This window comes from Bicyclus anynana, chromosome 13 (assembly GCF_947172395.1).
Source record: "Bicyclus anynana chromosome 13, ilBicAnyn1.1, whole genome shotgun sequence".
Taxonomy (NCBI): domain Eukaryota; kingdom Metazoa; phylum Arthropoda; class Insecta; order Lepidoptera; family Nymphalidae; genus Bicyclus; species Bicyclus anynana.
The window spans coordinates 13,592,067-13,612,221 of NC_069095.1; the positions used below are offsets into that span (position 1 = coordinate 13,592,067).

Sequence of the window (20,155 nt, forward strand, 5' to 3'; positions counted from 1 at the left end):
CAGAATGTGGTCATATACAGATATATTATTTTGGGGGTCGTTTTTTTATTTTATTTTTGTTTTGTTATGAGATTTACTTTGTAGCGTGATTAATTTTCCAGCCATGATGGGCATGATGGGCGGCATGGGCTACGTGAGCTACGAGGAGGGCGTGGAGTACGCGCCCGTGCAGCACTTCTACCCGCCCCCCTACCCGCCGCCGCAGCTGCCCGACCACAAGTAACTGCCCTACTACCTACCGCCTACCACCGACGGTTCACTGGGTATTATCTACTACTACACATTTGATGTTCACTCGGTATTATATACATTATTTCTATTATTATTATCTTTATTTAAAACATCGACATTTTGTAACTTAAGTCCATTCTTTCTTTGCTGAGACAAAAATGACATTTCATGTGTTTTATATGACGTGACTGACCGATAAATAACCAATAAATATTTTTAATGTTTCTGATATGAGGGCCTTGTGGCAGTTTGATACTGTTACTGTCACGTAACGTAAACGCGAATTTCTAGGGAATTGAAACAGCGCCATCTAGTGGCACCACTGCACAACTGTTTCAAGTCCATATAAATTTGCGTTTACGTCAACGTGATAGTAACAGTATGAAAATATTGAAAACTCCCACTGGGCACTCAGTTTGTAATAACTAATAAATATCTATGCGTGAATAGTAACAAAAAAAAATTATTGCAATATTATTAATATAAATTTATTTGGACTGATTAATTGGTCTTCTCCTAGGTCATTTTGTTAGTCTAAATAAAAAAAATAAAAAAAATTAATTAAATTAAAATAAAGGGCCTGAACATTCGAGGCATATGCCTCCTGCGTGCGTTTTCAAACATCGTGTTATAAAAATGAACCCCTTAAGTAATTGGCTTTCTAAACCCTATGTAGTTATATGTAGTTATATATATATATGTATGTATGTATGTATATTATGCTATGACTTAGTGGATCTATGTCCGTTTGTGTGCTTTCGATGAAAAGCCTCCATGGCGCAGTGGTATGCTTGGTGGATTTATGAGACGGAGCTCCTGGGTTCGATTCCCGGCTGGGCTGATAAAGTAATTATTCCAGGTCTGGCTGGTGGGAGGCCTCGGTTAGTACCTTACTGCCAAATGTCTTTGGCGAAACGTTCCGGTACGATGTTGTGTAGAAACCGCATGTTGTGTGGATTTTCATCATCCTCCTAACAAGTTAGTTCGCTTCCATCTTAGATTGCATCGTCACTTACCATCAGGTGAGATTGTCAAGGCCTAACTTGTAAAGAATAAAAAAAAGATCTCTTGGCTAAACCAGTCTATTTGGAGGTTTTGCGTCCCTCAGTGCTATGCCCCTCACATTCGGTTGTATAGCTTGGCAAGTTTGTAAATGACCCTCCCATGATATGCGGGCGACAGGGGGGGAAGAACTGCGCGGGTGTGAAGCCGTGCGCGGGAGTTCAGGAGTCGAACGAATTTGCCAAGCTATAGCACCGAGTTCCTATCTGATGTAGAATCTATGCAACATGTTTCTGATGATATTTCGTACTTTTTTTATCAATAATTTTTTTAAACAATTTTAAACGGACCTATTCGAATCAATCGTGAAGTCAACACTTCAATTAATAAGTTTGTCAAATTATTTTTTACGTTTGACATTTCTAGTTGCCATTTTAGTCTCACCAAAGAAAAAATGGAAAAAACAGAGAGTACTGTTTAAAAGCTCGAGTGTCATTTTAACACTACGCTTATAGCTTGGCAAGTTCGTTCATAACACTCCCGATGGTCCGCGCGGGCAGGGAGGGGGTAGCGATGCCCCGCTCGCACGACTCCCTAACTGCGCAGTCCTTCCCTCTGTCCCCCGCATATCATGGGAGTGTCATCAACGAACTGTACAGTTACAAGCTGTAAAGCCCGGCCGCTCAGAAATTGCGTTTCTAACAGGACGTGATCGAATAGGTAAAACATATGCAATTACAATTTTCCTTGTTTTTGTCTCATCACAAAGACAAACAGTTGGCATAACCTTGAAACAGTGCAGTTCAACAAACTTGTACGCCAGTTCGAAGATACATTCGCCCATTCGATCATGTCATGTCACAATTGAAATCTCTGAGCGGCTGGACTTTAGTAAAGTGTTCTACTTTATTTCATAGCTATCAATATTAAATATATTTTGATAGTTATGGGAATCGCCAGATTTATGATTTTATATTGCATTAATACAATTATTAATTTTAATTGCATTTGTAAACATAATATTAATGCATTTGTAAAATCTTAAATTAAATTAATTATTCATTTTAATTTAAGATTTATAAATGCATTGTTAAATAGTTGTTTTTCTCTCTGTGAATAATCTGTTTAAGTTGTTCAAAAATTTATAGAAATTTTAACAACATGATCGTTTACTTTATATTTAATCAGTTTTTAAGAGTACTTTTATTTTAGTTTCAATAAGTGAGTATGTTGTTAAAAATTCGTATTTACATTTTTGAACATTACTTAGTCCTAATATAATTTTAAAAATTATTTAGGTATAAAATTGTGGGTTGATTTTATTTTTAGTTTTTTTATATGATTAATACCGAGTGTCGAATGTAGTTCTGCATAAGTTGTGTTAAACACTATATTAATATAATATATTCTATTCTATCCATATATATAGAAAATGACTTTACATACAGTAATGTCAATATATACATTTTGAACAACAGTTTTTTTTATAAACTACGTTTAATTAAATTACACAGTGTATCACACGAAAATATCATTTCTGTTATCACCGTCCTGAAATTATACGCACAAGTAATCTCCAAATTCGAGTTTGTGGAACATAAAATTATTGTTCTCTTTATGTTTATTGGTCATCTGTATGTTTACTATACTGTAATAGGTTAGTATTATAAAAAAATAACAGAAATGTTAATGTGAAATTTTATTATTTTTTTGTATTAAATATTAGTCTTTGCAGACATGGCATGTGAATTGGAATGATCCTTGCTTTACAACAAAGGACTTCTTTTCTCACTAGTGGGAATATAATAAAGCTAATATATAAAAAAATATTCATGGAGTACATTTAGTACTAAATCTTGCACATGTCCAAAATTTTAATAAAGACATTGCAATAATAATAATAATGAAATTTCACATTTGTTTTAGTAATGGAAGAACAAATTAGGTTTCCATCCCTTATTTGCAGATGTGCAACTGAATATAATCAAAAAAGTTTAAAATTTTATACAAAAAATACACAGACTAAAACAAAAAAAATAGACATATTCTCATAAAAACATGCACAAAAAAGTGTAGCCATACTATATTTGATATGTTTAGTTTAGTTCAAAATGTTACAGTGCTCAAACTTTAAATTGAATGGGACATGACCATGTAACCCATTAAAAAAAATATATCTGCAATTTTTTTTTATTTAATTTAATTATTCATGTCACTAAATCAATGTGTGTTTTCAAGTTTGACCCTGTGTAAGGACCCGGTCTTACTTAAGTCTATTTTTTTTAGTTTGTGTTTTTTTTTCTACAGCTTTATTTGAAAGTCATCAAAAGTTTATCAACAAAATTTTTGCACTCTTTTCATACAACATATCAGAATTCAATACTTTCTATAATTTTAACTATAACGTGAGTGATATAATTAATTAGTTTACTTTATTTTTTATTTTAAATAAAAATATAAGATACAGCTTTATTTCAGTTTTAAACTGAAATGAAATTTTGAAGACTGACCTGAATTTATTAACAGGAATTGGCGTTTACCAATGCTGACACTTTATAAGTCGTAAAGGTGATCGTCCATTGCACAGGAGCGTTCCTTTGACACTGATTGGACAATAATTCGAAAGCACAAAACATATTTTCGGGTTTGCATCATACTAGCAACATTTCTTTAGTCCCAAGTATTTAGAAAATATAAATTAAATATGAAAATATTTAATGACATCACAATACATATTAAAGATATATCTTGAAAACTGGTTCTTGTAATTTAAACTTCTCTTCTTTTAATTCAGGGATTTTTTCAAGTTTTTATGTTCTTATACTTGTGAGATTTTTAAATTATACTGTTTCTAAATACAATTAAATATTCAATTGTATTACTATTTGATTAAAGCAATCGCTTCCTATGTAACGGACGTTAACCGTTAACCTTTACAAGACATCAAAAGAAAGGTAAAAAACTGCCAAAAAGATGGGGTTCAATTTTCTTTTACTCATTATAAATTGACCCAAAACGACTTTTGCTCATCGAATAATGGTATACGATTTAAAAATAACAAAATGGCACTGAGTAGTTGTAAAGGGTAATTTGTCGTTTTGTAAATATCATATACTGCACGAAAATTATTTATTTTACTGTAGTAAAATCACTTTAATTTTATGAAAGTTTCGTCTACTTTTAAATACTCTTTCCCATATTAGTTATGGGTTTAAAACTGACCACATGAAAAAGAAAATCTATAATCTAATGAAATTATTTAATTCATATTCTACAGAAAATAGGGTAAAGTGTAATACGAGTCAGATTTAAAAATACTGTGTCCTAAAGTCAATTACCGTAGTCTTGAATAAAACATTGGTTTGAAATCATACCACGAGCTTTAGTTGTGGACTTACAAAGTGCTAGATAGCTAAAGTTCATAATTACATTAATTATTATCTTTGGTGCAGTATGTCATATTGTCAAAATGATAATTGTACAGCGACAATAGATATTATATGACTGTTGTCTTGTAAAATTTTGTGTCTAATTTGTACTTAATAGATGTCATATTTAAATTTATGTCTAGGATATACTCTTAATGTGTAAGCACGGGCGCCATCTTTGACGTTTTTTGAAAGCACAGCCCTTCTATACTTACCGTCATACTGTTTTCTATTTGACAATGTGTATCTTATGCTATACTTCTTACCTGGACCAGTACCCGTAATATTTAACATAGATATTTAAATATAAATTAAATAATTTAATACAGTAAACTGTGAAGCATGGTTGACTGAGAACATTGGGACCTACATTTTATTACATTAAAGACATTTTTAACTATTAAAAATGCTTGTTTACAGTGTGTTGAGTGTGGTCCGAAATGTTTACTAGTTCAGATCAAAATACCTACAAAAAAAAAATATTTTTTTGTAGATATTTTGATCTTGTAAAAGCTGTTGCAGTAAAGTACTTATAATTAAAGGGTACATTTTGGGAAAAAATAGTCTAAATATAATCCCGGATATAACGGTCGATTTTTTCCCGTATTTCAAAAAAGTAAAATTAAAAGTAGTAATTTTCAGGTTCAAGTTAAGCAGGTTTTAGTATTAATGAAAACAATATTTGACTCGATTCTATGCTTAATTTTAATTTAATTAATGCTGTCAAATTGAAAATCTAATCTGAGATTAACTGTCAAAATAGAAAGTGGTGTGTACGTGGTATACATAAATGTTAACTATAGGTATATATGTAAAAGTAGTTTGTCAGAGTGGGGTTTTGATATGATAGAGCAGAAGGACATTTAAAGGGAATATCAGCTTCTGAATCGAATGAAATTGAAAGCAAATTTATGTTTTGTCATCAAATTTATGTAATACTTCTTCATTTATTTCGTTTATACTTACATTTTTGTTTATTTAATATTTTGATAATTTTAGTAAAAAAATATATATTTTTCTCATAATACTTTTTTCTGTTACTCGTACACTAAATAAAGAAAATATATTTAAAGAATACATTATGAAGTTGTGGTTATTAAATTTCCAAAAATGTCATTCACTCTATCGTATTGAAATCGCTCTGTTCCATAGTTTTCTCTCTACATGTCTATTTAACGATTTAACTTGAACGTAACTTATGATATTTATCATATTATATAAATATAGTTATTATTTTCTCTATGCTCCCATACCCAGCCGTTGTCTTACGAAACTTTGATGCAATAGAAACAACTCTTTAGTAAGACATTTAACTGCATGAAAAGAAAGTGTACTGTAATATAAATTATAGTATCTATGGCACAGAATGTTTACAGCAAATTGCTGCGGGGTGGACATTTTTAAATATTTATATACATTTAAATGTTTATCATTCCTCTACACAGACATTTAGTATTTATTATGCAACTGACTTATGCATATATCTTTGTATTTTTAGAGTGTCACAAAAGGCAGAAACGTTGTGGTTGATTTACTGAAAAAGACATTATTTGAACCGAATTACGATTGTAACTGTCAATGCTTAGTGTAGAACGTGCAACATACATATTGTAATTCGAGTATTATAAACAATAACCATGGATCTCCTATTAAAAAGTGGATGCACAATCAGCGACCAAAAAACGTCCCCCCAAACACAACTTCTTGGCACTCAATTCAAGTAGTCGCATTTGCAAATTCAATCTTAAAATCAATCCTTAGGGTTGAATTTGCTCTGAATTTGGGATTTTATTGAATATTGGGCTATATTTAAGGGCCTAAAGGTATAATTTTGTTTTACCAATAATTCTAAAACTGTCAAAGCAAAATTGGCCAGTTTTTAAGTGAAACTTTCTACATGATTGTGCGTTCTTTTATTATAAGAGGTCAATGACAATAAGCAAGTGCCAATGTCAAAGTTTGGCATCAGTTATTGTCATTGACTTCTTTGGCATGCAATGTGTTGAGCAGTTGCCACTTCAGTGGCAATGTTTGGTGGTAAAGGAATAGTGATATTTTGCCAGTAAGATTTCCGGCACGGCAAAGTTTCGTAAAGCAGAGGCTGTGGGTTGTGACGTCAAGTTTTCATTTACAATTATCCCTAAGTGTTCAAAGGTGCTCCAAAATTGACGAGGTCGACAGGGTTTTCGAAATATTTTTGTAGGATTTCGGATTTAGTGTAACACTAGTGGTTAGGCGCTGTTTATCATTCCTTAGTAAGGTGACAGATAGGTAAGGCAACGCTATATTGTAAGAACGCGTCGAAATTTCAAGTATACCGACTTGTCTTAAGTTTTGTGTGTGATGTGACACGCGTAATCTGAACTTTGTTTGGAGTTCATGTCAAATTTGATTTTGTCAAAAATCTTCGTCAGTATGTCTTTTTGTTTGTTTTACGACTGAATGACATAATTTTGATTATACAGCTGTTGCAAATAATAATAATAATTTCAAAAAAAACCTGAAATTATTCGCGACTAATACAAAGTATTCAGTAAAGTTACAAAAACTGCCGGTTTTGAATTACGCAATAGTTGGATAACCCGCAAAATGCAAAACCTGGATAAACTGAAATAAAAAGCCAACAACTAAACATATTAAAAAGTATCTTTTTTTTTAATTTGATTGAATTTCATTAAGCTTGTCGTGCCTGCATACGCAGTAATGTGCGGTTATTTTTTCCGACAACAGTTTTGGTTAGGCGTGTCGCAACGCTCCAGTTAATTTTAACGTTAGCTTATAGTTTACAGTAAGCGGGGCTCGCTCGCCCCCGTTATGTTTAAGGCGTACGTACACGGAGCGTTTTGTCTTCACAAATTTCTTTCAAAGAAATAATCATATAGAATTCTCTTACGAATAGGATAGACGTCTAAAAGTAATGATAATAGTACTATTGAGTTTTAAAATTTTAGGAAACTGTTATTTACAAAATGACATATTCCATTGAGAATTTTAGTTCAAGTAATAGGTATGCTTAGATTTAATTATTCGTAATTTTTGTAAAATTAGATTCTTTTTAATTAAATTTCTTTTGTTCGGACGATTGTATTATCACTATGAATTAGGATCAATATCTTTTTGTTCATCAATTCTAGTAATTGGGAACGGGTTCAGAAGTGGGATCGTGTCGACAAATAGCGCCGTGTACGTATTAGATTACATCTCGAACAGATCTCGTGTGTGAGTTATCGCTTACATCCGTCGTTGAATCTCTGCCAGCAGTGAAAACTTTGTGTCCTACGCTGATCTCATCCTTGTGTTTGTTATAATTTGGTGCTTGGGTAATTTTATAGAGTCGTGTAAGGTTCCCTTAAGGCATACAATTCACAGAATGCGTTGTTTTGTCGCTTGTTACGTAACTACTTACGTTTGTTGATTTTGATATTAAATGCGCAAATGAAATCTGAAATCGAATAAATCGAAAGTTGTCCGAAATTAGTCGCTTTTTCTGCCGAACTAATTCTGCTTATAATAAATTAAAGCGAATTATCTTATAATAGACTTGCAATTTGCATTCGTTAGTGACTATTGTTTTTTTTAAAAAGACTCACCTCAAGGCATTTTAGTTTTGTTTATTACGATTTATGAATCCTAAACTGTTATAAGTAGATTCCACCACCCAAATAATGATTTTGATGTCATTTGTTAAATATAGGCTCTTCAGTTTTAGCAGTTTGCCTTAAGGGAATTGTGTTCGTACATTTTGATCTGTAATCCATTCAAAATAAGGATTGAAGGAATATTAGCATGTCCTTTTTTTGCCTCTTGAACTAGTCTACGCATTTATTAATAGATACCTTTAGTTCTTTAATTTTAGACTGTCCATGGAGATTACAAAGTTAATATTAACTTGAAAAGATATATTACGAATTCTCAAGGTTTCCCAGCTATGTATAATTCGTATGTCTCTTGTAGATATTAACTTTTACTTTATTCATAGGAGTAAAGTGAAAGTTAATTAATATTCACGAGGTGTAAACTAAGAGATGAAATAATGGTCTGTTTTTACAATTATTTTGTGGTAAAACAAAACCATTAAGTTTACTTCATCACGTTGGATTTATTATGCAGTTGCTCATGTTATGTGTAAATAACAATAAACAACATTTTATCTTATCAACAGATAATTAGCACTTTAGTCAAGTCTTTATTATTATCTGCAATATGTATGCGTTTACAAAAATTGTAAAAACAGTCACATTACAGAAAATAGGCTCCATATGGTATGGACATAAAATATTCGTCAATTTCCTATGCTTTGTAATGTATCGCTTTTGTGTAAATTTCTAGTTATATGCTTGCAGGTATTAAACAGTGGAGATTATTGATAAAACTAAGTTAAAATGCAACTTCGACATATTCTTTCAACTATTAGGTTAACAGGTTGTCTTTTCACAGTTCTTGGAAGCACGAGTCACGGTGTATCGGTAGGATGTATAGATAGCCTGAGTAAATAATAATGGTGAATCGCTGCAAGTAATTTACTGCTCAGCTCAGTAGTTCTGTAAAAAATAAAATTCAACGTTTTTTTAATATAATTTCTCAATTCGCTGTTATGCAATATTTGGCCGTGAAAAGCTATGGATACAGGTAGCTGGGGAAGTGCGCGCTTTTTGATTTAATCCATAAGTGCGCACTGAGGTAATAGATACATAGCCTGGAAGTGACGTGCACTAGTCGTGGGTATTTCATTCATCATTACACGCCCCCCGGCCCGCGCGCAACATCGGAAGTGTTGGTACTATTGACCTTCGTTGTCAGATCCTAGACACCATAGCGTATGCGACTGCTGTTATGTTCACTAATGTTGTATTTGAAACTCAGACCAATTATAGAAGGACCTGTATCGCACTCATAGTCACGAACAAACTTGTCTGTCATTTTCTGAGGAAAACGAGCTTAGATTCGGTATATATCTATATACTATTTCTATATACTATATCTTCGGTATATATCTATATATATATATACTAAACTAGAAGTTTTGCCCGTTTTTTACACAATTCAATTACACAAAAAGGTATTTTTACGGAGCTCTTTAACTGACGAACACGATTACAACTATTTAACATCGATTCTATAGAGACAGTTTTTATTAGATCGTTGATCATATACTTTGACGGAAAAGTAACTTCAACCGGGGCAGGTCCTTTACAATAATTGGTCTGAGATTTGAAATGTACTCGTGGGTTGTGAACTTGCCGTATCAATTCGTATTTATTGGCTCGTGCTTCTCGGCTCCGCGGAAAGCCACCTTCAGCTATACTGTGTGCTGCAGACGCGAGCGCTGTCTCTCTGTAACAATCTCACGCTATGCTAAATTTCCAGAACATATTTTTCGAATGTTTATAAACGTTTTTGGCTGTGATTCGGACGTAATTGTGCAGGTTTGGAATTGCGATTTGGTAGGGCGCCAGGATGTCGAATTGGGACTGAACACAATTTTTAATACTGTTGGAAATGTATTTTTTAAATATATAATATGCTTTTATATTATTTTTTCATACATATAGATTAGATGGCGATTTGAGGAGAATCGATGGAAGTTATTAAAGAGGGTATTATTGAAATAAAAATCAAAATGTCGTGTGTCAATTTTCTAATGCCTTTTAAGTATTTTACAAGGTTTATCAAGTGATTAATAATTGTGCTCAGTCTAGGGTTTGGGTATTTATATTTAGATTTTCAAAATTAACAATACAATAGTTTTCTATTTACAGCTAATTATATATTCGTAATATTGACCTATATTTTGTAGGTGTTTCTTACCAAGGTATTTTTTGTATATTTTTAATAATAAATTGTCTTCTTAAAAATACTGTAAATCCGCCCAGTGTTTTCGACCTTTACGTAATTATTCCTTTAATTATATATTAATATACATATAAAATAAGTACACTTACGTATATATAATATATTAAATGTAACTATTCTATGTAACGGAAAACTTTATTGTTTGTACAGTGCGTTGTTAAAAATATATTTAAACGAAAAAAAAAGGAAAAAAAAAATAAGTGTAGTGTGATGTTTAAATGTAAAGTCATTCGGTGTTTATTCAGTATTAGTTTTAAATCATTAGGAGTTAGATTTTTATGTTAGTCGTTAATTAATGTTTACCGAAAAAAAATAGATTAGAGTTATTTTTTTAAGAGTACCGTCAGTTACTATTTTTTTTTCTTGTCACCGCAACCCGCTGGGTGTTCGAGTTTATGTGATTTAGTCCTTATGACATTTGAACATGGTATAGTCTGTAATGTAGTTAATTTGTGCCAACGTTTTTGTTTAAGTGATGTCGTGTGTTAAGTTAAAAGTCAAATTTATTCTCAAAATTGTCAGAGCCCTGGTACTCGTGCTGTTAAATCGTAAATGCGTTACGATACTTTGTGAGTTTGACGTCACAAATTCTGTGCCATTTGGTTTGGTTTGAAATCCAGTCTCTTGTCTTGATAAATTTTTAAAAATATATGTCGGAATTTCCCAAAGGTTCAACGAATTTTATAGTTTGTCTTTTTTATTTCATATCTTTTTTATAATTATTAATTTATGTTATTTCATATTCGTTGAGTTTTGGTATTGTTTTTTTTATTTTATTAATTTGTTTTGTTCTAGGAACATTTTTCATGCGTGTATAGATTGCCAAAAATTTCACAGTATACAAGCTTTACGTTTTTGACAGCATAGAGAACAGGGCCCAGGTATTGTACGACAGAGTACTGTTATTATTCATTAAAAAAAAAAACAAAATTGTTTGTCATATCATAATATATACAATTCTTGTGTTGTGAATATTAAGTATAGGTGTGCGCCGACAGCGCAGAGCTCAAAGCAAGCGTAAAGTCCGCCTTTTGAGGGTAATTTGTATTTTTTTTCCAAATTCCATTGATTAAAGTAAGCTGATTTTTTTTACCTTGTCGTTTTATTTGACTGCCCACCTTATCTATACTTATAATAGATCTGTAGAGAGGTCAATTCTGTACATTAAATATTTAATTTCCAAAATAGCTATCAGGGGTGATTAGTGATCGATACTGATGCCAAAAATGCAATCAGTAAGATTTTTGCCTGTCTGTCTCTCTATGTTCGTTATAGAAACAAAAACTACTCGACGGAATTTAGAGAAACTTGGTACAATTATTCTTCATACTTTTGGGCAGGTTATAGTATATTACGATCAATAGGAACAGAGCAGTGAAGGGAATGTTGGGAAAACGGAAGAAGTCACTCCATTTTACAGCGATCCTACTGTAAGGTCTAGATTAAAGAGGTCTAAGGGCGAACGAAGTTGCGGGCGTCCTCTAGTGTTTAGATTAATAGAAAGCTTAGACTGAATTTAATTATCCCACTTCTAAATATCATTCTACCAACCTGCATTGCAGCAGCGTGTATAGACTAATCTAAGCGCGGATCTCCTATATTCATAGCCTCTCTTCATAGTTAAAACGAGAAAAATAGTATTAATAAAGATTGGATGTTATCTATTGATTGCAACAGGTCTAATGAAGTCAATTTTCATTTCAAACTTTGATCATTGGGCCAACCATATGTCGAACATTTGATGTGCGGCCTAAAACCGACAACGACCTTCCCAAGACTTAGCTTGCGCCTTATGGGTTCATTTATATAGCGGCAACTGCTACCGACCACTGCAGTCAGCGTCGTCTCGGCGGCAGTCGTCGGTAGCAGCTGCCGCTCGTGTAAATGAACACTAAGACCACTGAGCTGAGCACGCCCTCTACACAATGGCTCATCACTCCCACAGTGACCCATGTCTATAGGCCATCATGTAGGTACCTACCTAGTTCCAGCATAAAACAAGACAAGAATTTGCCTTGAAGAAGAATGAGTTGGCCTTACGATATTAGAACAATCTCAAAACGTGTAAGTACCTATATAATGTCTGTTTAACGATACGCAATTAATCTTACAGTTATTAACAACTCATATTCGACTCTGTTGAGCATGACTCTCCTCTCAGAATGAGAGGAGTTAGTCTAATAGTCCATCTGGCTGGTCCAATGCGGATTGGCAGGAACTGCCAGCCTGATATTGCCATCAGTTTGGCAGTTCCCATTACTAGAAAGAGTAGGATTATACACAATTCTCTAGTATGGTTTGAAAAGGTATTTTTATTCCTACGTTTGTATCATTACATTCGGCTATAGTAATAACAAATGACAAAGTACAGAAAGGTCGTATAATTGCGAAATTGTTGTAAAGAGTTCATTTAATAATTTATTTCCGCCAAAGCAAAACAAGCTCTCGTGCATTGAACTTTGACACATATTGCAATGTGCAACTGCAGTAGGTACCTAATAAAACTTAAGAATATTATAATTTGCTACCCAATGTAAGGCGACGTTGAATCTTATTCCGTTAAAGTGAAAGTCGTGTTTTGAATTGTCTTTACAGAATGATAAATTCGTACCTCGACAGTCCACTTGTATGTATGTACAAAATACAATATGTTGTATTGTACGGATTAACAGTCGTAAGAACGTCAGTGTACGAATAACACACTTGTTGCTCCTCTATTTATTGCTCGGCAATTGACCCGGCGCCGGTTATCGTTCTAAGTAATCTACATAAGTGTCAGTGTTTAGGTACTTGTTATATAATTGATAAGCGTATCAATAATCAAGAAATCATTGATATAAACAGCTTAATACATCCAGTGTTTTGAACGTAAGTTGTCGCTTTATGATTGTTTAATTTATTAAATATCTTAATATTTATTGGCGATGCCCAAAGATTGATCCGAGAATCAAAATCAATTCGGGATAATTAGCTAGATCAGTGGGAGGCTTCGGGCATGGCTAGTTAACATCGTATTTGGCAATACGATTGGGATTAACCACAGAAAACAAATCACTCAATATTAGTTAAATGCACTGTTTTCTTCTGCACTCAAGCCATATTATCATCTCCTTTCCCTTATCCCATATAAGTGGGGTCGAAAAAATATGTTAATCTTTTCCATTCGTCTCTATTACTCGTCAACTCATCACATCACACAAGTCCTCTTTCACACACTCTATAGCTTGACATCTTCGTTCGTAACACTCCCGATGGTTCGCGCGGGCCGGGGGTATGTAGGCGATGAATGAAAATCCTCGACACGCCACGACGCGCAGTTTCCCCCCCGTCGCCCGCATATCATGGGAGTGTCATCAACCAACTTGCCAGACTATAGCGTTATCTGCTTTGGCCTTCCTCTCCTCTTTATGTCCTTTCACTTGCGCATTCAACATTTTTCTAGTTATATGAATTTCAAGCCATACGTATATGTATAGATAAACTGTAAAATTGTAAATTACTAAAATACGGATGGGGGTCGGACAATCCGTCCTGGGTTCGACCCCCACCTGATGTGCTATTGCCGTTTAAGGATCAAAGGGGAATGTCCACCGGCCAATACGTCGGCGTCAGGTATATCCCTGTATAAAAGTCTAAGGAGATCATAATATGATGTAAATAGAATAAGGATCTGGTTAAATAATTGGTTTAATAAAAACAAGTATGTTTAACACTAATGCTCAAATAGTTCGCCGGTGTTGGTACCAAAGCGGCGAAGTAACGTTTGACGCTGTATAGAAAAAGTATTATTTGTTTCTGTTACCAACAAGCTTAACAAACAAGCAAACGAATAAAAATATACCCAACTATAAGTCTCCATAATTTTTTTTTGATAGTAATGTTTTCATTATTAAATTAAATTACCATTTTTTTTAGATTCAGTTAAATTGACGGGCAGTTAGATTAAGCTAAGGCCGGAGATGGGCGTTTCGCTTTAAAAGATATGGCAAATAATCTTCTACAAAAAAATTATACATTAACATATTATTTACTTATTTTATTATTAGTTATCTATTTATATATTTTTTTCCTTTGTGGCCTAACAATAAAAAATTCTGAAAAGGTAGATTATTGTCTCATCTACCTAGACAATGTTTTTTTCCAAGGACGTAATAACAGATAATTATAAGTAGTAAGCACTTATTATACTTATTGAGCACGACCTGCAATGTTGAAGGTCGTATAAAATTAGACGGTACCTACCTATTTTTTTATGCGTATTTAACTATGTAAAATTTTATTGTTATCCGTTACGCTCGCTAAGACTCGGAAAAATCGAGCACCATGCAATCGTATTGCGTGGTACATTGTCTCGTTCCGACGCCCAAAATTTTTTCACCTGGTAACCCACTTAGCTACCAGAGCTCAAGAATTCATCAAGAATTTTCATAAATTTAAAAGTTGAGCGTCTCATCAAGATGAAGCTACTTACGGAAAATTAACTTGATAGTAATCAATTGTTTTGTTCCTCAGATCCTGGACTATAATTAATTTCCGAAATTTGTATGCAATTTCCGAAAAAATTGAGAGGTACCACGAGTAGGTAGCGGAAAAAATCTTTCTTATCTATGGAGAACTATCGTATCTTATTCACTTCACAACGTCAGTTTTATCATGCCCGCAAGTTTCTCAAGCACCACTTTGATGCTTTTCATTGCAGATGTCTCTGAAAGTGGAAAAGATAACTTCCTCGCTGGAGTTGGGCGAGGGCCCGCACTGGGACCAGCGACAACAGGCGCTGTTCTTCGTGGACATACTGCAGGGCTACATACACAAGTATGAGCTAGCTACCAAGCGACACACTAAGACTAAACTTGGTAACTATCTGATACCTATCGACTTTGTACAGTAGGGCGCACTTCATAGATAAAAGTCAAAGTCAAAAGGCAAAATTCATTTATTTCAATTATATAGGCTTAGTTTACAAGCAGTTTTGAAAGGTCAAGATTATGTCATAATTTAATTTAAAATAATATTGTAATTTAATTTAAAATAATGTTATAATTTAATTTTTGATAAAACGGACTGCCTATATTCTATACTGAGGACTCAATACTAAATAGGTACTATATGGGGGAAACAATTTTCCATTTTGTCTAATGTAGTAATGGGGATGATGACTAGGTTTGAATATATTGATTTTTATGATACATTCGGGTAAATAAGGTCAATGTTAACTAATTTATACATAAAAAGCAAAGATTGTCTGGATATTTGCAAAATAAATGAGATTATAAAATTTCAAAAACTACTCAAATTTTTTTATCGTAATTAGATGAAAATTCATACAGTTTTAGCTTCCTTACATTAAATGTGACATTTTTTAATATTTGAACTATAAAGATAAACGCACAAATAACAAAGATATTAGTAATTTTGTTTGAACGCGCATACAAATCTAACGATCATTACATTGCCTATGACGTCATTTTTTCGAGCCATTTTGTATGGGGCGTTTTTCAGGGATCCGCGGCAGCGCCGCAAATCTGACCCTTTAAATCCCTGTAGCTCCGAAAGTAATGATCGCAGATACCCTGTTCCTTTTACAAAATTGCTTTACTATTAGTATACTCTTAATTTATATACAATTTAAAAAACTGTCATCATCCCTATTATATAGCTTGGCAACTTCGTTCGTAACACTCCCGATGGTTCGCTCGCGCCGGGGGGCGTGTAGCGATGAATGAAAAACCCATGACTGATGCACCTTACTTCCGATTTCACACCCGCGCAATCTTTCCCCCCGTCACTCGCGTATCATGGTTATAACGAACTTGCCAGATAGTAGCTCATATTTTATATCGTACACCGATACATAGGTAGACACTTACCTACTGTACCTTGATGAACACGGAAAATATAAATGGACAAAAACTTTAGTACCTAAGTCGTCGTCGTTATCAACCCATATTCGGCTCACTGCTGAGCTCGAGTCTCCTCTCAGAATGAGAGTGCCTAAGTGCTTCTTGAATTTTATTTAGATGGTCGCGTTGGGTTCATAGTACCAGTGGATGGTACGACCGATCGGTTTGTGGTGGGTCTGGAGCGTACCTTCGCCGTGGTACGCTGGGACGGCGCGGAGGGCAGCCCCGCCACCGTGGTACGGGAGCTGGGGACGGTCGACGCAGAGGTGTCACCTCCCACCAGAATCAACGACGGAAAGGCGGACCCGAGGGGGAGGATTTTCGCAGGTATTTACCTACGTTTACTTGACAAAGTCACTAAGGCCTAGTTCAGACTACCTTAGTCGAGTACGAACGATTTTTAGTCCGAACTAGGCAGTTACACTACCGACTCCGTTCACATTAAATTCTGTTTTTCACCAATCTTGCGGAAACTACGAATTTTCCGAGATAAAAATAACATATGTGTCCAGTAGGCTCCACGACACAATCTCCAGACTAGAGAAAAACAAATGTCGGCCAATCGCAACATAATTGAACGCGCAAATCTCAGGAACTACTGGTCTGATTTGAAAAAATCTTTCAGTGTTAGATAGCCCATTTATCGAGGAAGGCTATAGGCTATATATTATCCACGTATGCCCACGGGAACGGGAACCACGCGAGTGAAACCGTGCGGCGTCAGCTAGTATTAGTATAGATTGTGATTGTATTCAAGGTACAATGGGTCACGAGGAACCGATCGGCAACATAAAGCCCGGCCAGGGCTCCCTGTACCGAGTGGACGGCGGCGGGGTGTCGCGGTTGTGCGGCGGCATCGGGGTGTCCAACGGGCTGGCGTGGGACCTGCGCCGGCGCGCCTTCTACTACACCGACACCATGGAGCTCAACATCCGCAGATACGACTACGACGTGGACACGGGGGAGATCTGTAAGTCGACTACAGCTCGTGCGGACTCACTTGGCACCTGGCTCGAATGATGTTTGGACTGTATTTTGTAGCCAGGTGTCATGTGCGCACGAGTTATAGATTTTTGGATAGCTGCAAAAACTTGAAATTCTCCCACTACCTAGTCAGTACATATATTTAATGCTTCTTTTTGTAAAAAAACCCTAGTCTGTTCTCTGTTCACACCAACAACGCAAATCTGAGAACATGCCGCAAAAATAACTTATCAATCTTGTGGGGGGTTAGACCCCCAAGTTAAATCAAGAATTCTTTTTGTATGGCAGTAAAGATATATAATCAGCTTCCTCATAGTGTAAAAGAGAAGCCCTGGTCAATATTTAAACGTAAAATTTAAAATTTATTATTAAAAAAAAGTTATTATGACATTCAAGATTATTTTATGGACATGGACATTTTCTAACTTATTATTTTGTAACTGTGACATTGTATTATTTTAGTTTTTTTTCTTCGTTCAAATGTATTTAATTATTTAAGATAATACATACACCAGTTATGGTCATGTTAAACCTACATTTTCATAAATAAAATATCATTCATTCAGCGTTTGCTGGCGTGATGACGTCTTATAAATCAATGAACGCCCGGCGACACGGAAGAAAAAATGTGGAAGAGGAACATCTTACTTTTGTATTAACGCCATCTAGCGGAATTATCAGAGTTCATGCAATAGTACAAGAACAAAATTCGTGGAACGGTGCAGTTGGTTAGTGCGAGTTGATACGACAATAGTCCCAAGGGACAGGTATCGAACCTACGGGTTACGACCTCTTAAGTCTGCACCCATACATACCATTTGTACCATGGAGCTTTTGAAGGTCTTGTACTTCGGAATCAGTGGTCATTTAATACCGATATGGGTAAAGAAAAGAGGGAGTACGGTATGGGTGAAGTTGTCAATGTTTTGTCAAAATTGGTTCAGCCGATTGCAGGCTGTTTTTCTGGCAAAAGATAAAAAACGGCACATTAAATTTCATTTATTCTTCATAAAACTTAACCGCAACCTTTAGTAAAATATTAATTGAGAATATATTACCACTACAGGCATTTTTGAAAAACGAATAACATGGTATAATTCTTTTTCAGCAAACCCCAAGCATATTTTCGATGTGAAGAAAAACAACATCGACGCATTCCCAGACGGTATGACCATAGACACGGACGGCAACCTATGGGTCGCTCTGTTCAACGGCAACAGCGTCATCAAAATCGACCCCTCCACAGGGAAAGTGCTACAAAAACTCGACATACCCGCGAAACAAGTGACCTCTGTCACGTTCGGAGGTCCGAACTATGACATACTGTTTGTGACGTCAGCTACCCTGGATTACCCTGGAATTTCGCTAGGAGCCACATGTGGATGCACTTTTATGGTGACCGGGTTGGGCGTTAAGGGGTTACCGAACGATAATTTTAAGCTCTTATAATAAATAAATGTTGGGAAGCTATAAGCTAGAGAAGCTATACCTGTTTTATTTTATGTTATGTTTAAGGTATAGGAAATATTAAACAAGTAACCGTACGTAGTACGGACGACGTAAAAGCAATAAGGCACAAAGTTCATTTATTTCGCCTGTATCTTAAACTAAAAGTTTAAAATGTATTTGTCGCGTAGAAAATATTCTTGGCTTTTGCCAAATGCCAATTTCAAAGCTAAGAGCTCCCGCTGACTTACAACTTTTAGTTGGCCGACTAAATCAGCCGAGTGTAAAACCGGTAAAGCGTTGTACGGCACCGCTCATACACTCGGCCGATATAGTCGGCCAACTAAAAGTTGTAAGTCAGCGGGGGCCCTAAGAGAAATTTCAGGTCTTATAATAATAATAATAATAATAATAATTTATTTATTCATCAGAAAGCAGGTTTACAAAGATTACTTAAATATAATAAGACCCTGATACTCTCTACCATAATAATTTGGTGTATGAAAAATTTAAATAGACTATGTATAATCCTAATTTAAAAGGAAACAAATAAAAAAAGAAAACATATGTAATAGCTTATACAATTTAACATTTTAAGATTCAATGATTATGACAAATGTAACTCAAAACTACTGTGACAGATAAAATAAAATAATAGTCATAATATATACTGTCAAAATTATTAAACCTTGTTAAATTTAGTGCAAAGTCAAGTAATTATTACCAGTGAAATGTTAAAATGTCAATTAAAATTATTACTTGACTGGCAAGTTTTTATTTATACTATAAGTAGTTTAGGTGCTTAGTATTTACCTTTTAAAAATATATATTTTTTACCTACTTACTTTTTATACTATCTGTACATAAGGAATCTTATAATAAGTAATTAAAATAAAAGTTGTTTCAATTCCTTTGTTTATTCTTGTGTTATTTGATTATTTCTAAAAATGTTTAAATGCAAATAAAGAATATCATTGCCTTGACGCAGGTTTGGTATGTGGGCAATAAAACAATATTGAAAAATGGTAATTGTTTTGATTTATGATTCCTTCCTCAAACCCCTAAGCACGCTGCAGACTTATTAACGGTACTAGAGGACGCCCGCGACTTCATTAGCGTGAAAGTCGATGTAAACTTTCAACTACCCCTACGCTACCTCTACCATACCCTACCCCTACCCCTACCCATTAAGACTGCACACGCCACGGAGGCTTAAAAAATGGAGTAACTTATCCCGTTTTCCCAACATTCGCTTCCCAAAAGTATACTATAACCTGCCCAGGAGTAAGAAGAACAGTTATTGTACCA

General features: G+C 34.5%; 2 protein-coding genes across 3 annotated transcripts in view; both read left to right on the top strand.

Moving 5' to 3' along the window:
* The window catches only part of LOC112044494 (protein ovarian tumor locus), a 47,308-nt gene extending 35,702 nt beyond the window's left edge, over positions 1-11,606 (top strand). For both annotated transcript variants that reach the window (XM_052885093.1, XM_024080370.2), the window contains exon 15: positions 102-11,606. In XM_052885093.1, coding sequence (XP_052741053.1) covers positions 102-223 — 122 coding nt within the window. In that variant the 3' untranslated portion in view covers positions 224-11,606. The remainder of the gene's footprint in view (positions 1-101) is intronic.
* Positions 11,607-13,172: 1,566 nt separating this feature from the next.
* Positions 13,173-19,872, top strand: LOC112044493 (regucalcin). The gene is made up of 5 exons (XM_024080368.2): positions 13,173-13,382; positions 15,214-15,370; positions 16,535-16,744; positions 17,175-17,387; positions 18,510-19,872. The coding sequence occupies exons 2-5, from the start codon at positions 15,214-15,216 to the stop codon at positions 18,848-18,850; spliced, it is 921 nt and encodes a 306-aa protein (XP_023936136.2). The 5' UTR covers positions 13,173-13,382; the 3' UTR covers positions 18,851-19,872.
* The last annotated feature ends 283 nt before the right edge of the window (positions 19,873-20,155 follow it).